Source organism: Xenopus laevis, chromosome 9_10S (genome assembly GCF_017654675.1).
Source record: "Xenopus laevis strain J_2021 chromosome 9_10S, Xenopus_laevis_v10.1, whole genome shotgun sequence".
Taxonomy (NCBI): Eukaryota; Metazoa; Chordata; class Amphibia; order Anura; family Pipidae; genus Xenopus; species Xenopus laevis.
The window spans coordinates 21,839,914-21,863,370 of NC_054388.1; the positions used below are offsets into that span (position 1 = coordinate 21,839,914).

A 23,457-nucleotide genomic window follows, 5' to 3' on the forward strand; every position below is an offset into this window, starting at 1 on the left:
CTCTGCCAGCTTCTGCCTCTAGCAGCCTTTATTTATACGCATGCACCTGCCCCAAACCCTTTTGTGACATCAGATACAGGCATGTTGGGTGTGAGTTTATAAAGAGAGTCACACATCACTTCAAAGAACTTTTGCCATGACACTGCATATATTATATATCTTTACATATTTTTTATATATTTGACAGCACAAAGCTGTAAATTCTTAGAAAAATCTCTGCTACTTTTGAATTAGGTAACATACTGTGAATTTTACTGTAGTCTTCTCAAGATCACAAGAACTACAAAGAACTATAATGTCATAACATTATAATAATCTCCAGTTAAACACGCCTTGCAGTAAGAAGATCAAAAATCGATTAATCTCCTTTGCAAATAAAATCTTACTATACAGAAAATGGTAACAACAAGACTAATTTCAACCTCAAGTAAAATCTAGGGGAAGACTCAATTTTTTCCTTTCTTTCTAATCCAACTTTTTTCCTTTCTTTCTAATCCAACAATATGCTCCTTTCCAGCATACTCTGCATAGTTATCCTCTTACATGGTCTGGGTCCAGAACAACTAATTCTGATTCTTTATCATCATATTCTTTCTTCTCCTCTCCCTCTTCAGCCATCTCCACTTTCCAAGCTGGGTCATCTGCATCTTGGTCCTCTGCATCATCATCAGTCTTGTTATCCTCATATTCTTTCTTTTCTTCTCCCTCTTCAGCTGTCTCCTCTTTCCTCGCTGGGTTATCTGCATCTTGGTCCTCTGCCTCATCATCAGTCTCTCCCATCTGATTACTAAATTGATGGAGGGAGGAATAGGGAGATGATCTCAACACCCCCGTTTCTCCTGCATAAACAAGAATACAAAAATTCCAAATTAAATATAAAATGGAAGCTGCTTGATGGATTATGTGAAGTAAAATAAAATATGTCATATTTATTATGGGTTACACCCCTTAGGACACATACATTGAGCATTTGCTAAGTCAGGTTACTCTTGGGTTTGCTTTGGAGAGTGCATTTCATACTACTTGTGTGGCTGTATCTACCTTTTCAATATGTGTCTGTCCTTTGTTGCTTAAAGGGGAAGTTTACAGTCAAACACAAATTTATTTGATGAAAAGGGACAAAGTTTAATATAGGTATAATTACCTAAAATTACCTTTTACTGGTGGAACCTATACAGTCTTTATGATTTGCAAATTATCAGACATCCTTTCCTGCTTACAATGCCATTGATGTCAGGGACATTGACCCCAGCAACCAAAAAACTAAATTTATTTGAGGATTCAATGTTTCTGTTATTTTGCAAAACTTTATTGGGGAAGTTAAAATGTAAAGGGGCAGTATACATTTAGTGGCTGTTTTCTGTAAATGCATAGTCACTGGGGTTAATGTCAGTCCTTAGCAACAATAAATTAAAGGAAAGGGGAAGAAGGAATCCAACCTTTCCTCCTCATTGTACAATTTTCAAAGTCAGTGTAAGCAAGAGCGTAGTTCAATTATAATTCAGAAAAAGAAAGACAACCCTTTCTTTTTGATTACAGTGTCAATATAGTTACTACACCTCTAACAATTTAAGTTCATATTACCAGATAAGAGGGTCAATTCATCAACCAATTCAGGACAGTGACTTAGTGCTTTTACCAATTCATTTCAGGATCCAACCTAATCAATAGTGGATTGTGCATAAATAATTAAAAATTAAAAAGTCGATGTCTATAAGAAACCACCACCTTAATTGTATGAATAGATTTGAAAAGAAAAATAGAAAGAGGTGTGGTGACATCCCAGAATTTCTGCTCTCATTTTTTGCTGTCTAAAGCTTGGTATACCTCAAGTGGGAGAGATTAGGAACCAACAAAGGCAACTGTAACGACTCGTCAGTCTGGAACTTTTATGGCAGCTGGCACTCCCTGATGCACAAGAGAACCCCTGCGAGTTCCGGTGTTCACTGACGCCCTTGCGGAACCAACAGAGAATTTGTGAGTTTAGTAGCGTGAGCGTTCGAAAAGAGGTCTCGGCAAAGATCAGGCGTTCCGTGCCATTCGCGAACAGCAGACGCCCGTGACAAAGCTGAGGCCGTGTGTCAACCGCGCATGTGACCCACGCATTGAGGCGAAATGCGCCAGGAGGTAAGCGAGCGCACCAATCTCCTGGTGCGTCTTACAGTACTCCCCTTCAGGAGTACCCTCCGGGGACTCCCAAAACTTGTCAGAAAATTTTCTGAAAGATCTTAATTAATTAAGGAGCATGAATATTAGAAGCTTTCACCCAAGACATTTCCTCTGGCCCAAGACCTCTCCTCTGGCCCAAAGCCTTTCCAGTGAACTAAGTATTGAAAATTACTTCTAAATTTTCTATAGTCCAAAATCTCGTTAATTCTTGATAATTATCTCGAGAAATACAGTCATATGAAAAAGTTTGGGAACCCCTCTTAATTGTTTGGAGTTTTGTTTATCATTGGCTGAGCTTTCAAAGTAGCAACTTCCTTTTAATATATAACATTGTTGAAAGTGGAGTAAATTATTATGCAGGCTGAGAGGGGTTCCCAAACTTTTTCATATGACTTTAGGAGCAGGAGGAAGTTGATTACCGGAAAAAATATTCCAAACAAGGGGTTTGATCAAATATACATGGAAAGAGTTTTAAATGTTCATACTAGGAGGAAGATGCAATCTGACAGGGTTAATGATCTCATTAATCTTGAAGGGGCCAATATAACGAGGTCCTAATTTGGGAGGCAGCGACCGAAGTTTAACATGTTGAGTAGAAAGCCAAATCGAATCTCCAAGATAGATAGAGAGGGCAAGAACAACGATGTCTGTCAGCAGCAACCTTCTGATGAAGCTTTGAGGAGAGATTGATGGACCTGAGACCAAATGGATCTAAAATCACAAGATAATGCATCCTCTTCAGGTACCTCCACTTTTAAAACATTAGAAGGAAGGGCAGAGGGATTATAACTAAAAATGGAGAAAAACGGGGAACAACCCAGAGAATCATGTTGTAGATTATTATAAGCAAACTCAGCCTAAGGGAGAAGTTCAATCCAATTGTCTTGATTTTGAGATATATAACATCATAGAAACTGTTCCAGAGTGTGATTGGTCCTTTCTGTCTGAGCATTGCTTTGAGGATGATAAGCGAAATAAAAGTTTAATTTAATGTTTCGAGAAAGCCTACCAGAATATGGATACAAACTGCACCCCACGGTCTGACACAAAGATTGAGGAACACCATGTAGCGAAAAATTTCTTTGATGAAAATTTGGGCTAGCACAGTAGCGGAAGAAAGTTTCTTTAAAGGAAAAAAATTAGCCATCTCCCTACCACTACTAGAATAGTAGTCATATCAGAAGATTTAGGAAGTCCATAGCAATGTCTAGCCAGGGTTGAGTAGGTATGGGTAAAGGTTGAAGAAGACCACACGGTAAAGATCGGGGACTCTTCTGTTGTGCACAGACAGTACAGGCAGAAATAAAAAGCTTCCGTACAAAACTTAAGCGCTCACCTCCGTCTCTTTTCCCTTGAGGACCAGGTGCTTAGCAGTCAATTTCCCACTCTGCCATGGGTATCAATCATATACAATATCCAACAGACCGCAGCACACTGACACGTTGTTTCTGTGAAACTTTTGTGATTTATTGGCTCAGTAGACAAAAAATGCAACGTTTCGAGTCTCACAGGACCCTTTATCAAGCACGTGTGCTGCGGTCTGTTGGACATTAGAAATAAAAAGCTTGACATATTTGGCAAGTGAAGACCACCAACAGTACCTCGAAACAAACTCATGAGTCTTCTTAAAGCCGGGATGACCAAAAACTTAGATGAATGAGCCCACTTGAGAATTTGAGGAACCATTTGTTGAAATACTAGAATCTTTCCAGATGGACATTCAGGACTATAAGAAATAGTGGTTTTGTGGAATTCACATTTCTCAAACTTGGCATAGAGACAATTCTCTCTTAATGTGACTAGAACTTGTTTGACTTGGGAAATATGATCAGAAAGTGATCAGAAAGTGAGGATGAGTAGACCAGAATATATACAATAACACAAGTCTGTAAAAACTCACAAAGAACATCATTGATAAAGTCTTGGAAAACAGCGGGGGCATTGCATAGGCCAAAAGGCCTGACCAAATATTCATAATGGCCATCCCGGGTATTGAAGGCTGTTTTCCATTCGTCCCCATGACGGATACAAATAAGGTTATAGGCACCTCGTAAGCTCCCCTTAATCTATCGAAAAGTCCAGGATAAGAGGAAGAGCATAACGTTTTTTAATTGTTATCTTGTTCAAAGATCAATAGTCAATACAAGGCCTGAGAAACTTGGCTCCAGCTTGAGAAGTAGATTTTCTAATGAAACCTTTGGACAAATTCTCCAGAGTATATTCCTTCATGGCTTGAGTCGTTGGCATAGATAGAGGGTATGTTCTTCCTTTAGGAGGAATAGAGCCTGGTATTGAATCAACGGTACGGTCGTAAGCTTGTGAGGAGGTAGAATCTCTGAATTCTTTTTTTCAAATACATCAGAGAAGTCTTTATAAACATCAGGAAGAAGATTAGATGCTGGAAGCAATGAAGAAGCAGACGCTGGAACAATGGAAGTAAAAATACAATTTGCGCGGCAGAATGGGCTTCAAGCAGTAAGTTCCCCAGTAGACCAGTCAGTAGAAGGATTATGTTGTCGAAGCCAGTGGAAGCTAATTGGGGTTTCAGGACATAATCAGGAAGGAGGGTAGAGAGGGAAGCAGTGAGAAACATGAGAGAATTAAAGGTGACTGGGAGTGCAGATATCTTGCCTAGGGGAGACTCACACCTCACACCTAGGCTGTGTTTCCCTGATGCTGAGGTCTAGCTGGACAGGACCTAATGAGGTGCCTGGCGAGACCACAATACATACATAGTCCTGCAGTTCTACTATGCGTTCTCTCTTCAGCTAAGCACGTAACTCAAATCTGCATAGGCTCCTCCCGTACAGGAAATGAAGGAGTAACAGAAGCAGGGAATTCCTTCCCAAGAAGAGAAGAGGAAGCAGGTTTGCAGATGATTTTCCCTTATTCTGGAATCAATCTTGATAATGAAAGAAACTAAAGGTGGCCTTACACGGGCAGATAAAGCTGCCGATATCGGTCGTTTGGACCGATTTGACAGCTTATCTGCCCGTGTATGGGGGCTTCCGACGGGTCTTCCCGATCGATATCCGGCCACGATATCGATCGGGAAGGTTTGATTTTTTAACCGACCGACCCGTCGGAGCCCCTTGGCGCATCGTAATTCGATCGGTCAGCCATACGGCCGAACGTTCGAATTACCCCCGATATAGCTATGCCGTTAGTGGCATATCGGGGAAAGATCCGCTCATTTGGCGATGTCGCCAAACGAGCGGATCTTTGAGTCTATGACCACCTTAATTCTGTGAATGAAGTAGGAAGATCCCATGTTATCAGATCCTCATTTAGTCCCCTCCAGAAGGCTGCCACAAGGGCCTCATTGTAACAGGATACTTCAGCAGCCAGAGTCCGGAAGTTAATGGCATCTTTGGAGGCAGAAATAGATCCTTAACGTATCCGCATGAGTCTATCAGAAGCATTAAGCTTGCGACCGGGAGCATCAAAGATCTGGCGAAACGTGGAAAGAAAGGCAGTGGAGTTGTGCACCAAAGGGTCATCTCTATCCAGTAAAGGAGAAGCCCAAGCAAGGGCCTTCCCCTGAAGAAGAGCAATTATATAAGCAACTATCTCTTTTTCTGATGAAAACTGCTCAGGAGCCACTTCAAACTGAATCTTGCACTGCGTCAAAAAACCACGACAGACATCTGGATCACCACTGTAACAGACTGGAGTCGGAATCTTGGGAACATTTGAGTGAGCGGCCTGCATAGAATGTGCTGAGGAAGATTAACTTGAAGCGGGTTGACGGACAGTGGCCCCAGAAATTTGAAGAGCCTCCAGGTGAGCCCAAATATGTTGTAAGGCCTGAGAGAGGTGAGCTTGTTGAGCCTCTTGATTATCTAGTCGTTTCATCATAACTTCAAAGATGCATTCCAAGGAAGGGGAAGCAGCGGCCTTGGATGGTTCCATTTACGGCCCAAGCTAACTGTAACGTATAGTCAGTCTGGAACCTCAATGGCAGCTGGCACTCTCAGATGCACAAGAGAACACCTGTGAGTTCTGATGTTCACTGATGCCCTTTTGGGGCCCCGGGAAAGAGGTACCGGCGAGGATCAGGCAAATCGTAGTCACAAAACAGGCAAATAAGTCAAGGCTGCCAGCTTGGGCATTGTTCCAATGCAGAAAGGCCTTTTTAAAGGAGAATTGGCGGCAAAGTTTTAATTTTGTGCGGGAAAATGATGTGATGACGCTCCGCATCATATACGAGCGTCATGATGCTCTGCTCATTTGCGAACAGCAGACACCCCTGACGAAGACGGGGCCGCACAGTGACCGCTGATGCACACCACGTGGCGAGGAGAGACGCACCAGGAGGTAAGACAGTGCACCAATCTCCTGGTGTGTTTTACAGCTGCAGTCTCAATTTTTACATTACCTATCACTTATGATAAGACACTAGGTTACCCTACAAAACCCACGGGCCATGGAGAAAAAACAGATATGAAGATAAAAGATGAAGGGAAATCAAATCTAAAAATAAAGGATTAACTACCCTCATAGTACCACTGTATCCCCACAGCATCCCACTGTATCCCCACAACAACTAAACAAGTTAAAAAAACTAAATAATCTAAATAAACACTGGACTCCACAAACATTGCAAAACGCTATTGGGAAATGTAGTAAACATTCAGTGGGAGTTTTCTGTAACTACATGGTTGCTGGGGTTAGTATTAGTCCTTACCAACAGATCTGCGTAATGCTTGACTGCATAATATACTATCCCCAATATAAAGGCATGTCTAAATGTCTAAATTAATGTAAAAATGGGGAAAAATATATATAACAATAACACCCTACTACATTCAGGCATCCAAATTTCCAAGCTATTCATTCCTACCTGATTCTTCAAGTTGCTCCATATCCTGGGACAATGCTGATCTCTGGGTACTAGCCCCAAAGGAGTTAGAGACTGCACGGTGACTGCTGGTAATTATATCCTCATCTGTGTCAGAAGTTTTGAAAGAAAGAGGCTGTTCTCCATCTATAACAGACATGTCTTCCCTAGCAGCCTGTTAAGAAGAATTAATCCACAAAGTGTTAATAACAATAAACCCTATTGTATGTATCGATTATGCCATCATTTTATATCAGTGTTATTCTAGAATATGTACTTTAAAGGAATTGCTCAGTATAAAAATAAAAACTGGGTAAACAGATAAACTGTGCAAAATAAAAAAATTTTAATACAGTTATTGAGCCAAAAATGTAATGTATAAAGGCTGGAGTGACATAATAGCCAGAACACTACTTCAGTGACTTGAGGATGGGCCACATGGGCTATAACTGTTGCTTTTGAATCTGACCTGCATGCTAAGGATCAATTACAAACTCACTCAACAGTTATGTTCCATGTGGCCCCCCTTCAAGTCTCTGACTAGCAGGAAGTAGAGTTCCGGCTATTATATCTGTAGAAATCAGTCAAATCAACTGGACTTGCTGTGTTTTTTCCTTGAAGACATTTCCCCAGTCATCCAACTGGCTTTCTCAATTCAGAATAACTTGTAAATAGGATCGTTCTTCGGGAATATATCCTCTGGAATGTCTGCCACATGTATGAGTGAGCAGGATTATGCATGAGTGAGCGAGATTATGCATGAGTGAGTGGTATTATGCACGAGTGAGCGAGATTATGCATAAGTAAGCAGGATTATGAATGAGCGAGTGGGATTATGCATGAGAGTAAGGGGCCCGAAGGCTCAACCAGAGGTAGCAGACCAAGGAGGTATTGAGGTATCCAAGGGTTTAAGAGAAAGGTGAAGTCCAGGCAATAAGGTCGGTACAGGCGGTAAAGGTTCAATACATGGTTAAACAGGCAAGGTCAAGATCAGGATCAATGGCAGAAGAATATAGCGCACCCAGAAACTATTGTAGGGCAAAATCAACAGTGCTCCTTTAGCGCCAAAAATGGACGCAGTGACGTCCTGACTCTGGTGTCCTCACGCTGGCTTTTCGATGCTGGCGTCCAATCCGACGCTGCCGCTTCGGTGCTGGCAACCAATCCGACACCGGCGACGCTTCTGACGCTGGCATGATGTCACAGAGCTGCGCCCAGGAGGAACCGCATGGGAGACGCCGCCATCTTGGATGCCGCCATTTTGGGATGCCAGGTAAGTCTTTCTTACAGTACCCCCTTTCTTATGGGGGGCCTCAGGACCACCACGACTTGGCTTGGAAGGAAACTGTTTGTGCAGGAGCATGAACATCTGAAGATCTCACCCAGGAACACTCCTCAGGACCGAAACCCTTCCACTCGACCAAGTACTGTAATGTGCCCTTGGAGACACGAGAGTCCAAAATTCTTTTAACTTCGAACTCCTGGAAACCATCTACAATAACAGGAGTGTTGGAAGAAGAAGAAGAAGACACAGAGGAAGATGCTGGTTTAAGAAGGGACACATGGAAGACATTGGGGATTCGCATCTCTGGAGGTAATTGAAGGCGACAGGAAAAGGCAAGGCAACAGGATTGATGATCTCGACAACAGGAAAAGGACCGATGAATCTGGGACCAAGCTTGGGGGTAGGAATCTTGAGTCGAATATTTCTTGTGGAAAGCCAAACTCTGTCTCCAAGAGTATACTGAGGAGGGGCCCGTCTTTTGTCTGCAAAATGTTTTTGAGACAAAGAACTCTTCTCCTGATTGGCCTTGGTGGCATGCCAGATGGCAGACATATAAGCGACTTGATCATTGGCCGTTGGAACATTGGTGAGAAGAAGATCTTGGGGAAAGGCCATAGGATGTTGACCAAATACACAGAAAAATGGAGATTTATCAGAGGAGGCATGCAATGCATTATTGGGTGCAAATTCAGCCCACAGAAGAAGATCTGCCCAGCTGTCCTGGCATAATGATACATAACAGCGCAGGAACTGTTCAAGTGTTTGGTTGACAAGGCCTTGGTCTTGGAGGGAGAGAGTGGATAAGTACGTCCCCTGGGAGGCATGGAACCAGGAAGCAGCCCCACAGGACAGTCAGAAGGCCGATGAGGTGAAAGAGTCAGAATCAGCAAAGTCCCAGTAAACAAAAGGCAGAGATGGTAAATCCATGGAAACAGAAGATAATTTCAGGATGGGTTTATTAGTAATGCAGTTCTGCTGGCAAAAGGAACTCCAGTGAGAAATTTGAGAAGTCGATCAATCTATGACTGGATTGTGAAGTCGGAGCCAAGGCAATCCCAGACCACTGGTGTGGAGGAGCAATCAATGATGAGGAAGGAAATCTTCTCAGAATGTAGGGAACCGACCTTGAAGGGAAGCTTGAGAGAAGACTTGAAGATGAAAGCTGAGGATAATGGTCTATCATCGATGGCCAAGACTTGAAGAGGCTCAGGTAAGGGTTGTAAAGAGCGTGTTGTTCATAGAATGTCCGATTCAAGAAGTTTCCTGCCGCCCCGGAGTCAAGGGAGGCTTGACATAGGACGGTCTTGGTGGGAAGTTGAATCTGAACAGGCAGAAGAAATCGATGAGAGGAATTGTGGGGATGAGCATTAATCCCGCCCAGGTAAGTTTCCCCAAGTTTACCTAGGCGTTGGCATTTCCCGGCTTCACTGGACATTCATGGGCAAAATTAGATTTTCCCCCACAGTAAAGGCAAATTCCTGCTGCCCGTCTCCTTAACTTCTCCTGTACAGAGAGTCGGGCACGTCCTATCTGCATTGGTTCTTCAGGAGGAGTAGTAGAAGCAGAAAAAGAAGCAGGTGCAGTAGAGGAGATGTGCTGGGAAGCAGCAGTCTCTGGAAGCGAGGGGCCAATAGGGGTTGGAATTTCTTGGCACGGTCTTTATCCAATTGGTGCTCTCTTTGCCGAGTGTCCATCTTGACAGCCAAAGCACTAAGTTCTTACCAAAGCGTAGGCAGCTCATGGGAGACCAGGTCATCCTTCAGGTGGATAGAGAGCCAGTTGTAGAAAGCGGCATGGTAGGTCTCTTTGTTCCAACCCGTCTCATCAACCAACATACGGAACTCTATGGCATATTCAGGCACAGTACAAGTCCCCTGACGAATCTGCAGCAATCGCGAAGAGGTGGACGTAGCCCGGCCAGGGGTGTCAAACACGGTCCGCAGATTCTGAATAAAGGCCCCCCACAGAGGGGATGCCCACTCTAGAGCTTTTCCAATCAGGCGGTTAATGATGTATCCCACCATGGCGCGTTCCGAAGCATACTGGTTGGGTAGCAACGTGAACTGGTTTTCGCACTGGTTCAGGAACCCTCTGCATGCCTGAGGATCACCAGTGTAGAGAGGAGGTGCCGGGATACGTGGCTCAGAAGTGTGGACTGGAGACACTGGCAGAGCCACTGGTGGAGCTGGGGGTTGCCGGAGAGAGAGCAGACAGCTTGTCCAGAATGTTCATTAGCGCAAGGCCAAAATTAGACTGCTGAGCTTCATATGACTCCATGTGGTCCGTCTGTCTGTGGAAGGCTCTGCCAAAATACCAAGGTAGCAGACCAAGGAGGAAGCACAGTCCAACCAGATCGAGATATCCAAGGGGTTAAGAGAAAGGTGAAGTCGGGTCCAGGCAAAGGTTCAATAGACGGTTAAACAGGCATGGTCAAGATCAGGATCAATAGCAGAAGAATATAGCGCACCCAGGAACTCACTATGTGGAACCTATTGTAGGGCAAAGTCAACAGTGCTCCAGTGTCTTTTATAGGCCTCCTTTGGTGCTGGCGTCCTTGCGCCGCCATCTTGGGACGCCAGGTAAGTCTTCCTTACAATGAGTGAGTGGGATCATATATCCTTACTGTTAACCTTTTAACAACCAGAGTGGCAGTTATCTAAAGATTTCAAAGAGGCTGTTTACTGATTACATTTTTATGGGGGGGGTTACATGTCCTTTAAACAATACAAAAACTATAAAATCCACATTAGATTACATAACAACACAGGACCCAGTGCAGTCTGTATATTCTGATCAGTATTGCTGTATCTGCTTCTGGCAGATATCATATTTTGATAATTTATGACAATCCCTAAGCAGCCCAGACCACACTGAGCATGTGCACAGTCTTGATCTTGCAAAGATGTATAACAAAGTTACAAGATGACAGCCCTCTGTGGCCAACTTTGAAAGCATAAATCATTTGTTTGATTAGGCTTTGTGGTGCAGTAAGTTCATGTTTATGTTTAGTATACAAAATACTGCATTTCTAGCCTTATTCTATTTTAGAATTTCCTTGTCCTTTAATAACACCTCAAAGGTCCAATCATGTTAATACAATCAACACCTTACTTCATGACATCCTTGTGGATAATGATAAACAGATTATGCTGATTGGAGCAACATTCCAGATCATATATTCCTGAAGAAAGATCCTATTTAAAAGTTATTCTGAATTGAGAAAGCCAGTTGGATGACTGGTGAAATGTCTTCAAGGAAAAAACACAGCAAGTCCAGTTGATTTGACTTATTTCTACAGATATACCATGACCTGGATGAATGAAAATCTTCACAAACATTCTGGCTATTATATTAGACATCCAGTCAATCCAGCCTTTATTAATTACATTTTTGGCCAACTATATTAGAAACATGTTTTATTTTGCACAGTCTATCTATTTACAAAGTTGTTATTTTTATACTGAACCTTTTAGAAAGCAGCCTGGGCCAGCAATTGGCTATAATTTCACTGCAATTAGATACAAGGTTTGAAAAAAATTAGTTTTGTATACTCTATATGAGCTAAACTCACAACTGAGGTGTTTTCCAGTTTCTAAATGGGGGGGTGCTGCTGTGCAGCATTCACAGCTCTGTTCAACGACACAATCACATTTCAAATGCTAATTTTATCATAATGTATAATTTATTTATATGCATGTGGTTTGGTTAGGGTGTAGGCAATAATAAAAAGATACATGTGGTGGCTATGTTACCATCTGGCTATGCAGGTAGCTAAAGGTAAGGGTTAAAGGTGGTAATAAAGACTGATAACTTAGAAAGTCTAAAAATAATTTCATATTTTGGTGACAAAATACAGGGCAGACAATATGGGAGCCCTAGTTCTTCATTTCTGGTAAACATTCATTTTGCCATAAAAAGAAATAATGTAAAAATAGAACAGAACATGCTAAGCATCTTCATGTCTGTAGCTCTGTAAAGAAAACTACATACCTCATTATTTGTGGCCTGTGGCCTCTCCTCTGCATCCTGAGCATTTTCTGCTCCAGATCTAGGGCTAAGGAAAAAAACAGACACAATCATTAATATCTGTTTATTTCCATTAGTATAGCGTTCTGTACATACTATAGATATTTTTTCTCATCACTAGTAAAATAAATATAAATAAATCAATCCCATTAATATAATATACAGTCAGCAATTGAACAGTTAATAAAAATGTGCTATTTTGAGACCACATTAATGTAATGAAATCCCTTTGTTCTAAATGGTTCCAATCAGTGTTCTTTCAGGGGGAGGGGCTGAGTGCTTACTAGACATATCAAATTTTTTCATACTTACATAATGGGTGCATAATATATCCCTATTTGTTTCAGCACTATCTAATAATGAGAAATAAACACTTATTATAAAATAGGGTTACCTTTCATTGATTTTACCCTAAAATGACATTAGTAGAAAAAGTGAAAGCTGTAAGTGTACACAAAGCACTGTTTTCTCTGCTTATTTCTCGGTTTTTGGAAGACCCCAGCTTACTAAGAAGTGTGCACATGCAGAGAATTTTAGAGCAACTGAATGGCCACTACTTTTTATTGGCTCCTTACCGGCCAATTACCAAGGCCAGTATGGGCAAAAAAGGTGGATATGTGGAGAAAAGGGTGTGGGATGCGGGACTATGATGGCTGGAGGCAGAACAGGCATGGATTACAAATTTAATACTGTCCCTGGCTGGTATTTTACTGGCTAGGTCTGGTGAGTACCATATTAACTATTCCTTATTGAATGTATTTGCACCAATCAGTCTATCGCAGCAACCTACAACATTAATGTTGCTTCATATTCCATATATGCAGAAACAAAGCACAGGTACCATTTGTGTGCCACTAGGGTTGCCACCTGGCCGGTATTTTACCAGTAAAAAATTTTGCTTGGGGACAATGTTAGTAATAGGAAAAAAACCTAAAAATATAGGATGGCCAGTATTTTTTTTACAGAAAAAGTGGCAACCCTGTGTGCCACTGATGTGCATACTTGCAGTCTGTAGCTATTGTGCATTGAAAACCTGATAAGTAATACAACTCTCATCCCCTTCCTTGTGTATGACTTAACTAAATTAAACCTATATAAAGTTATGCTGATTAGCTGCCAAGTGGCTCTGCACTGGTGTTCCAGGGTATGTACTATGTTGCACTGCAGGCAGACTAAAGAAACATTTTGTTAGTAATTACTTAGTGTCCCCCAAAATAAGTGTCAGGCGTGTTATAAAAAAACTAAGCCAGCAGGGGAAAAAATAAATCAGTATTAATAATTAGGGGCCTACACCTCTCCCATGCTATTAGAGCAGATTCGGGCTGGGTCTTACCGACTTTGAAAAAGACTTTGAAAAAAAAACGACTAACATGGACTCTGTGGGGGGCTGGGGACTATTTATAGTTAGTAGATAAGTCCACAGTGTATGAACAGACTGTATATTCTGTGATTTAAGAACTACTTGTTACAGAAACGCACAAACAACTTACATCACCTTAAAACATTTTCCCACCAATAATAAAGGTATTAGGGTATAGCAGGGATCTCCAACCTTTTCTACCTGTGAGCAACATTCAGATGTAAAAGAAGCTGGGGAGCAACACAAGCATGAAAAATGTTCCTGGAGGTACCAAATAAGTGCTGTGATTGATCATTTAGTAGCCTCCATGAAGACTGGCAGTCTACATGGGCTTCATGGGCAGTACACCTAGTTTTTATTCAACCTAAAATTGCCTCTGAGCCTGAAATTCAAAAATAAGTAAGGATTTGAGGCCACTGGGAGCAACATCCAAGAAGTCAGAGAGCAACATGTTGCTCACGAGCTACTGGTTGGGGACCACTGGGGTATAGTATATGGTGATTACAGAGGAAAGCCTGAGATGCATATTTGTCTACCTCAGTTTCATTTCGACAACTAGCTGATCTGCAAAAGTACAACCCAGTGTATTCATGCAACCTCCCTGACAAGCTGAAAACTTCAGAACATATGTTCACCAAAACCTTAAATACCTTTTTTTAGGTAATTAAATCCAAAAAAGGTGAGAATGGCAGCAAATGTCATTATACCACAAAATGGGCAATATATCATTTTGGGACAGCGTTGCTCTCAAAGCTTGTAGCAAAGATGTTCTATTAATTATAATACACAAAAGCCATGAATATCTTCTAAATGATATCCTTATAAACAGTGACTATCATCAGTTATAAATGGTGAGTAGTGATGTCATTTTTGTCACATCACTCACTGAAACTTGTAACAGATTCTTGCAAACACGGATCACCAGCAAATTTAAAACATCCATTTATTTGAAAATCATTAAAATGTGAAAACAGAGCATAATGAGCTTGAAACGCGTCAAAGCCATCAAGCTCATTATGCTCTGTTTTCACATTTTAATGATTTTCAAATAAATGGATGTTTTAAATTTGCTGGTGAGGTGATCCGTGTTTGCAAGAATCTGTTGGAGGCTGCATGCATCGGGAGCGTTTCTCACGTAGCAGCACAGCGGATATACATCAACGGGTCTTTGAGTGCTCTCTTGTTCTCTTTCGTTTTTGTTTCACACTCACTGAAACTTGTGTATTATAATAAATAAAGTACCCCCTGTTGCAAAATATGAGGCTATTAGAAGTTACCTCGGAGTTCCATGACCTGTATAAAATCACTCGGCCTTCTGCCTCATGTTTTTATATGGTCATGAAACTCTTTGGTAACTTCTAATATCCTTATAATTTACAAAAGGAGGTACTTTATTCACTATATTATTAACTGAGTCTGAGGTAATTATTGTAAGAATACTTAACTTTAGTACATAGTTACAGAAGTTATAAGGGGTCAATTAGTATGACCCTGATCACAATAGTTAGAGCACAGAGGCGCTTAAAATCTCACCTTTTAGTGCTCTTTCAAAAAGCATTCGCAACCATGGTCTGGCTGCGAATGTCACCTAAATTTGCGTAAATTACTCCTTTAATCTCTTCAGAGATTGAAAAGTATATTTCCTAATGAGATTAACCTTTGGTTGTTTCCTCCGAAAAAATGTCTGACTATTCAAGATAACAATGAACAGTTTTACCAAGTGATCAAATGCAAAGGGAAGTCGCTCATCATCAGTATGAAACAAGACACTGCTACTGAATGTCAGCAGCAACATCCTTAGTGAAAGCCATGCATGGACCTATTTTGCTATTAAAGTGTCTTACTAAACACTGCAGAGTGAAATTGCAGCTACATCCAGTGGCAGAGCTGAGGAGGGGTACACCTCTACCTCAATCAGTGTATGAATAGACTGTGCTGTGCATGCACTGATAAGTAAGGGGAGGGCATGGATGGAGGTCTGTTGGGTAGGGCAGCACCAGACCCAAATATAGCTATGACTCCTTCCAAAATTTTCATAATTAAAGAATACGTAATTCTATGAAACTTTACAACATACATTAAAAAATTTAAAATTGTCTTTATGTGAATGTAACTGCTATGGAAAACAGCCCTTGACTGTTTATATTCCCTGTACTGCTTGTTCTGACTCCAGTACCAAAAGCCATCTTATTCACAGATTTAAGGGGTTATGTAATAAAAGGCACTAAGTTTGCCCAGGAGCAGTAACCCATAGCAACCAATCAGTAGTTAGGATTTACTGGTCCCTTGTTTAAAAGCAAACATCGTATAGGTTGCTATGGGTTACTGCTCCTGGGCAAACTTAGTGCCTTTTATTACATATGGGGGATAGATGGGAATTGTCTTTTGCTGCATTGTTACTGGAGTTAGGAGAGAAAACATAAATTAATAACCTAAAATCATGAAAACTACTAATAAATCTATACGGTGAAGCTGCTTAGAATATTATCATCTTCATTATGCAAAAATTAGGTTTTCGATCGTCTCTTAAATATTACATAGTAATTCCGCATTGCTTTTTTTTTTTTTAGTAAGCAATGATCACTGCCCTACTAGGGTTGCCACCTGGCTGGTATTTCACCAGCCTGGCCAGTAAAAATGATGGCTTATCCCAATGTTATAAATAGGGAAAAAAGATAACTATATAGGAAGGGCAGTATTTTTTTCCAGAAAAGGTGGCAACCCTATGCCCTACTGATGCAGAGTTCAGGGCACCTTTTGCTAGCTCCCCTGGCTACAGACCCTTAAAGCATCTCAACAATGAACTCCCACTCGCTAATAACCCACGAAAAGTCAGGGTTCGCCCACTTAATGGAAGACAAGTTTCCACCAAACGTAAGGAAAGGGACACCCAAGTCTCGAAGGCTTCATCATTCCCAGAAAGAGCTGCAGCTTACCTCCAGTTTGCAGACATTGTTGTTGCTAAGAGACACTATCAACTTCCGGAAAAGCTGCTTTGATGGAGCGTACCAATAGTCCAGGGTGAGATGGGGGTGGGCTTACAGTGAAACGAGGATTCCATTATGTGCTACAGCTATGGAGCAGAACTTTTCGTGGAATGGAACTGAATAGGTGCGTAGAAAATATGGAAATCTGAAGAAAGGACATAGGTGTGGAGTATTATTGTTCACCCCTACTGTGGGCAGTGGTAATATCCCATGGGACTTATTGTTGACGCCCTCTGAGGTTTGCTGTTTATAATTGACAGGCTAAGTTCCGGGATAGTAACTAGATTTTCATTAAGCGATGGCTAGTAATGTAGGCGTGGGAATGCAATGTGTACGCAGTGCTACGTGAATTCATGGTGAAAGCCTTCGCGGTTAGACTGGTAATTGCGGGCAGTGAACGCTGGCGTTTTAGGGGTTACACGGAAAAGCCCCGCCCAACTCTCTGGCTCCAGCGTACGCCTGGCACAGAAGGGTCGGGACTCGGGACAGTGAGCTGTGTGGTCATGGGGGAGAGAAGTTGGGAGCGCTGCACAAAGGGCAGATGAGCTGAAGGCAGGTAGGACCCTGTACAAAGAAAGGGGGAAGAGGCGATTGTCCTTGACTGGTTGTTATCATGCACTGATGCTCGAGGCTCGGCTGTAACGTGTAGTCCTCCATGTGAGGATGAACTGTAACTCTCAGATCCCCCTAGAACCTCTATTTTTTTCATATAGGCCCTGCCTTTACTGCGCACTAACTCCTAGTTGCTATAGTCGGGGTTGTTAGTCTTTACGACGACTTTTTTTCTGTCTATCCAGGAATCCCATCCCTGCAGTCTATCTCGGCTGGGGAAGTCAGACATGCGGCCCTCCAGCTAATATGCATTCACAAATCTAACATCTGCCTCTAAAGGTGGCCATACACAAGACGATAAAAGCTGCCGACAGACCTAGTATTTATATATGGGGCCCTCCGTCGGGCTTCCTCGAACGATATTTGGCCGAAAGTCGGGCAGATGTCGATCGGACGGGACTAAAAATCCCGTTGGATCGCGGCTGGATCTGTTCGTTGATGCGGTCCCGCGATCCGACCCCCCGTTAGCCATCGTTAGGATCCGATCATTGGGCCCTAGGGCCCACGATCGGATCAGCCCGATATTGCCCACCTCAAGGTGGGCATATCTGGGTGAGTTCCGCTCTTTTGGCGACATTGCCACTCATCTCTGCGTTTCATAGGGGCAACCCTCCTCGGGTTAGGCTGCAGGTTTCACTTACCATATGGCTTCAATAAGGACACGTTCTCTTACCCTTTGTCAGATATCTGGTTTCCTTAACCTTTTGTCTCCTGAATGAGCAGCTTCCCCTTGGCTACTGGAAGGACATATGTATCAATTCTTTGGCTGCTAGACTAGCTGAGAACATGTTTCCTTTAACCCCTGTGCCTGATGGAAGGGCAGCTTTCCTTGATTGCTAATTGTACTCATCTATCGATCTATCTTCTTGGCTACTGTAGAGGAAGGTTCCTGTAACTATTTGTTGATAGGATAGTAGGGTTCTCTTGGCCCTTTTTCTTCTTGAAGGGTAAATTTCCCTTCACACTTCGGCTTCCTTAAGGGTAAGGGCACACCTGGTGATTCGGGGGGAGATTTAGTCGCCTGGCGGCAACTAATCTACCCAAATGGCTCCCCCTGTCGACCGAAGTTTCCTTGTGAGGCAACTTCAGGCTATTTTAGAATACGAAGCGCCGCATGTGCCATGCTGCAGGCGATTTTTCATTAAAGCCGGTCGGGGATATTAGTCACCTCAAAGAAGAGGCGATTAGTCGCCAGGCAACAATCTCCCGAATCGCCAGGTGTGCCCTTACCCTAAAGGTGGCCATACGCAGGAGGATTTTGTCGTCATCTGTGAACAAACATATCGATTGAGCTATTGTTTGAACAAGCTATTCACCCATCAATATGTGAAGAAGACTTTGGGCGTAACTTTGTCGTGTTAGCTGCAAGAACTCGTGTATACTATCTGATGGCTATCATTCCCTTTTTCATTTCCTCGTTTACTAATGATTGTCTCATTCACTGACTGATTTCATAGTTTTGCGCTGAAAATATTAAAATCTGTACGGTTGTTATTACATTTTTGACTGAGTAATTCTATCATTTGCACCCCATCATCATAAAAATAAAGGGGAATTTTATCAGATTGTTTAAAATCAGTTCTTTCAAATGAAGAAATCGGCCTGTATATGGCCACCTTAACTATTTGTCTGCTGACTGGCCAAGCTTCCTTGGCATGTTCCCTTAACCCATTGGCCGCTAAAAGAGCAGGTTTCTGTAACAATGGCTGCTAGACGGTAGTAGGTTTTCCCTTATGCCCGATGGAAGGGGTTACAGCAGTTAGATTGCAAAGATTTTTAGCATAAAGTCGAGTCTGTTTTGTTCACATATGTGGAGAATAATGACCATTTAGGAAAGTTTAGTCACCCCATAACTAGGTTAATGGCTATATATTCATATACAGGTATGGGACTGGTTATCGAGAATGTTTGGGACCTGCGGCTTTCCCGATAACGGATCTTACCATAACTTGGCTACTAGAAAATCAAAACTGGGAGGTGGGCTCAGACCCCCCCCCCCTCAGTCCAATGTGTACTGTAACCCTTGTTAAACTAGTGTAAGGTCCATTTGTTATAAACTAATGTAAAATGCTGCTTAACTTAATGGTGGTAAATAAAGTATGATGGTATTTATTCTGTAAACATAAACTCCCTTGTTCCATCAAAATTCAATATTGTAGTATTTAATAAGTAGGAGTAAACCTGCACTCCCATGCCTTGCTATCCCTTCTTATCAGCACTGGATAGCTTTCTATGGGCTTTAGTCAGATGCTGCTGGGAGAGAGCCAGATAACGACAAATATGTGAGCCACGTGAGAAGGAAACTGCAGATCCTGCTGAACACTCCTTCTTAATAGGAAATAGGAGTTTATTTCTGCCTTATGTAAAGGTCAGGCTCCATGCTAACAAGACCAGTATTAATCTTCTTGTAATTACACTTAACTCTGCAAAACTGGAATTTCCAACCCATGTCCCTTCAACTGTGGATATTTCAGCCAGCAGTTAATTGGATTGGGTGGTTTAAGCACTGCACACTTGTAACCTTATTCTATTGCACTGTAAAACCTAACCTGTTTGTACAGTGGCTCATGCAAGAAATTTGCCTGAAAGGCATCTTGTCGCAGTAGAGTTTCCATAGCAAACCTGTATTTCAAAAGGAGTATTCTAACTAAAACATTAAACAAGTTGCCGTCTAGCTATGGGGACTGCCATTCAAACGCAGGATACACATTTGAAAACCAATAAACTGTGCAGAATCCCATTGTATACTATAGAGCGTATCTGTTATCAGCTGTGTATCCTGTGCCTTTTCTCCTTCTCCCTTTTCAGCTATGAATGGCTGCCCCCATGGTTACACAACAGATTATTTATATAAACTATAATAGTGTTTTTGAAGCAAATACCAAGGCAGGGTAGAAGTACATTATATTGGAATTACTTTAAAATGCTTTCGTTGTTTGGTGTTACTGTTCCTTTAAGCGCTTCTCACCTAAATTTACTTGACTACAATTGTATTGAGACAAAATACTGGTGAATAGTCAAGGAGACTTAACACCATGAGAAAATTCACCACATATTTTTTTACTTATCTCCTATTTTATTAAAAATAATTTGTTACATTTAGGCAAGGAGAACATTCACACTTAAGTAGATATTCATTAAAAGTTAATCAAACTACCTCTTAAAGCTCACAGCACTATGTTCATAAACTACCATAACTTATAGACTCCATCAGAGTGTGTTGTGTTGGCACATGTGGAGAGTTTGGGTACAGCAATAGTAATTGTACCAGAGCATTTTAATGTATTTGGAGGTAGTGGAATTTTACATCCTATTTCAGAGATAAGAAAACTATCAATTATTTTTATTTGTTTTACTGTCCTTTTTTAACAAGAAAATGATTGCTGACTCTCAGACGGCTCCCCTTCACTAAGCTAACTTACTATACTACTTACATTTATAAAGTACCATCATATTTTGCTTTTTAATTGGAATATATACCCTTCAGAACTTCAATATTTGTGGACAACTTTCCACTCTGCAGAAACCCTGATGTTGGTGCAGGACTGATTACACTATGTAGCAGGGGTCCCTAACCTTTGTTACCCATGAGCAACGCTGAAATGTAAAAAGAGTGGGAGAGCAACGCAAGCATGGACAAATAAGGGCACTGATTGGCTATTTAGTAGCCCCTATATGGACAGGTACCATTCAGGAGACACTGGTTGGCTGTAAGCCTGGTTTTTGTGCAACCAAAACTTGCCCCCAAGCCAGGAATTGAAAAATATGCACCTGCTTTGAGGTCACTGGGAGCAACATCCAATGGGTTGTTGATCAATATGTGGCTCGCTAGCCACTGGTTGGAGATCACTGTTATATACTATAGCCCATGATACTTCATAAAAAATATACATCTATACATGTGTTAGACATGCTGCTTGCGTGCATTAAGAAAAATTGCCTAGTGAAAAGATAATAGGGTACAGGAGAAAAGTGTTTGTCTTTTAAAACGATGTCAATTCTGCTTGCTCAGCTTTTCAGTAATGCAAGAAACAATAAAATATTAATAGCAAATACCTTCTATGTCTCAAATGATATGTTTAGGTTTTCAATAAGGGGCAGTGCTAAATGAAACTGCCTCGTCCATTCTCAGGGTTGTAGAAGGTATTCACTAAATATCATGTCAATTTATATCAGCTTTGGTACATGCACATTTATGTAGTTCTGTGTAATGTTAGTTGAAGGACACGGAAAGTGTAAATGGCATGGAGATGATATTTTTCTAGTTCATCCCCATGTGATGCAAATTGGTGAATCTGTTCCCAAAGTCTGCTCTCCTGTTTGTTGAAAAATTATTTTGACTTGTAGCAGTTGCTGTCTTGACGGAGATAAAAGCATTAACTGTCCTCAACACCACACTTGCAACAAATACGAAAGGTGTAGGTAGTCCAAATTATTCTAGTAACCATGCATTGATTTGCGGACTGGAATATGAATAGGAGAGGATCTGAATAGAAAGCTGAGTAATAAAAAGTAGCAATAACTATATGGATGTAGCCTTATGGAACATGCATGTTTTTTTAGATGGGAGGCAGTGATCTCTAATGGGAAAGCTGGAAAGCCAGAAGAAAAAAGCACATAATTCAAATGTAAAAAACAGTTAGCCATTCTATAACATATTAAAAGTGTACACCTTTAAATGGGTGGTTCAACTTCCAAACACTTTTTTTTCTGTTCAGTTGACTTCAGATTGTTTTAGAATTTCTTTCCATTTTTAAATGTTTACCGTTTTCTAAAATTAAATCTAATGCAATTTTGTGTTTTTGTCTCTGGTTTTTCGGTCTAGACGCTCAATCCAGGTGCAGATTCTGAACTGTTACAATTTACTACATTTGTTGATACATTTCTCAGCAGCATCTGTGGAATATTAGCAACTACTGTATCAGTTAGGAAGCACCAGACTTGGCAGTTTGATTTAGCAGGTCAGACCATATATTTTTACACATATTTTACAGCACATAAGCATTTACTTTAGCTTGTATCCCAAATATAGGCTTGCATATAATGCTGGCAAAGCACATGGTTATCATTTTGTTCTATTTGTCACTGAAATATATAATCTTTGTGTCTGAGCATGCCTGTGTATTAATTCGGGTTAACATTTTGTGTGATCGATCCAAAGCTTCAGCAGCCAGTCCCTGAATGTATTATGCAACACTTGTGATCCAACAATTTATATATATATATATATATATATATATATACTGCTGGGCAGAGTTGCTTTAATACCCAATGGATGTAAGGAGCCACAGTTTCTCCCAAGCATTAGCATCTGTTTGGAAGATGCAGAACCGCTAATGAGAAGAGACTACATGAAATAGTACTGATGTGCTGTCAGACCTGGCTACATCATAGACGAGTAGAAATGTATGTATGTGAGCAGATACTCAAGTGGCCTTTCTCTAGGCCAGTGATCCCCAACCAGTAGCTCGTGAGCAACATGTTGCTCTCCAACCCCTTGGATGTTGCTCCCAGTGGCCTCAAAGCAGGTGCTTATTTTTGAATTCCAGGCTTGGAGGCAAGTTTTAGTTGCATAAAAACCAGGTGTACTGCCAAACAGAGGCTTCTGTAGGTTGCCATTCCACATAGGGGCTACCAATAGTCAATCACAACCCTTATATGGCACCACCTAGGAACATTTTTCATGCTTGTGTTGCTCCCCAACTCTTTTTACATCTGAATGTTGCTCACGGGTGAAAAAAGGTTGGGGACCCCTGCTCTAGGCCTTTCTCTAGGCATGCTTGTGTTTTGTGTTCTCTGCACCATAGGCTCTTAAGAGTCATGACTGGAGCCATGGGCACACAGAGCTGGAGAATCCACTGCTCTCAGCCTGCGTATTTTTGCAGTTCCACCTGCATGCACTCACGCAGGGCGGAAGTGGTGGTCAGCCCAGATATTTGAAAGGAGGCATATTTAGGCCAACCTCCGCTCCACTTTGTGTGACGACATGCAAGCAGAAGCAGTTTAGGTGAAAGAAGCAGTGACACAGAGTGGATCATCTTGCAAAAATATGCAGGCTGAGAGCAGCGGAGCCTACAGCTGCGTGTGGCCATGACCTAAGTCTACTCCTGTTCTTGGTTATTTAGTAAATGTACTTGACTTTTTACAAGCCTGCCTGGAGGGGTTGCTCATTGAGTGC

General features: G+C 41.6%; 2 protein-coding genes across 4 annotated transcripts in view; one reads left to right on the plus strand and one right to left on the minus strand.

Annotated features, from left to right (window-relative positions):
- Positions 1 to 16,864, minus strand: part of ccdc40.S (coiled-coil domain containing 40 S homeolog) — a 33,142-nt gene extending 16,278 nt beyond the window's left edge. The window contains exons 1-4 of the mRNA XM_018238324.2: positions 16,617 to 16,864; positions 12,285 to 12,348; positions 7,013 to 7,184; positions 544 to 839 (exon numbers count right to left, since the gene is read on the minus strand). Coding sequence (XP_018093813.1) covers positions 544 to 839; positions 7,013 to 7,184; positions 12,285 to 12,348; positions 16,617 to 16,633 — 549 coding nt within the window. The 5' untranslated portion in view covers positions 16,634 to 16,864. The remainder of the gene's footprint in view (positions 1 to 543; positions 840 to 7,012; positions 7,185 to 12,284; positions 12,349 to 16,616) is intronic.
- The window catches only part of tbc1d16.S (TBC1 domain family member 16 S homeolog), a 38,894-nt gene continuing 32,110 nt past the window's right edge, over positions 16,674 to 23,457 (plus strand). The window contains exon 1 of one of the 3 annotated variants that reach the window (XM_018237196.2): positions 16,674 to 16,791. The gene's annotated coding sequence lies outside the window, so the exon portion shown is untranslated. 3 annotated transcript variants of the gene reach the window in all.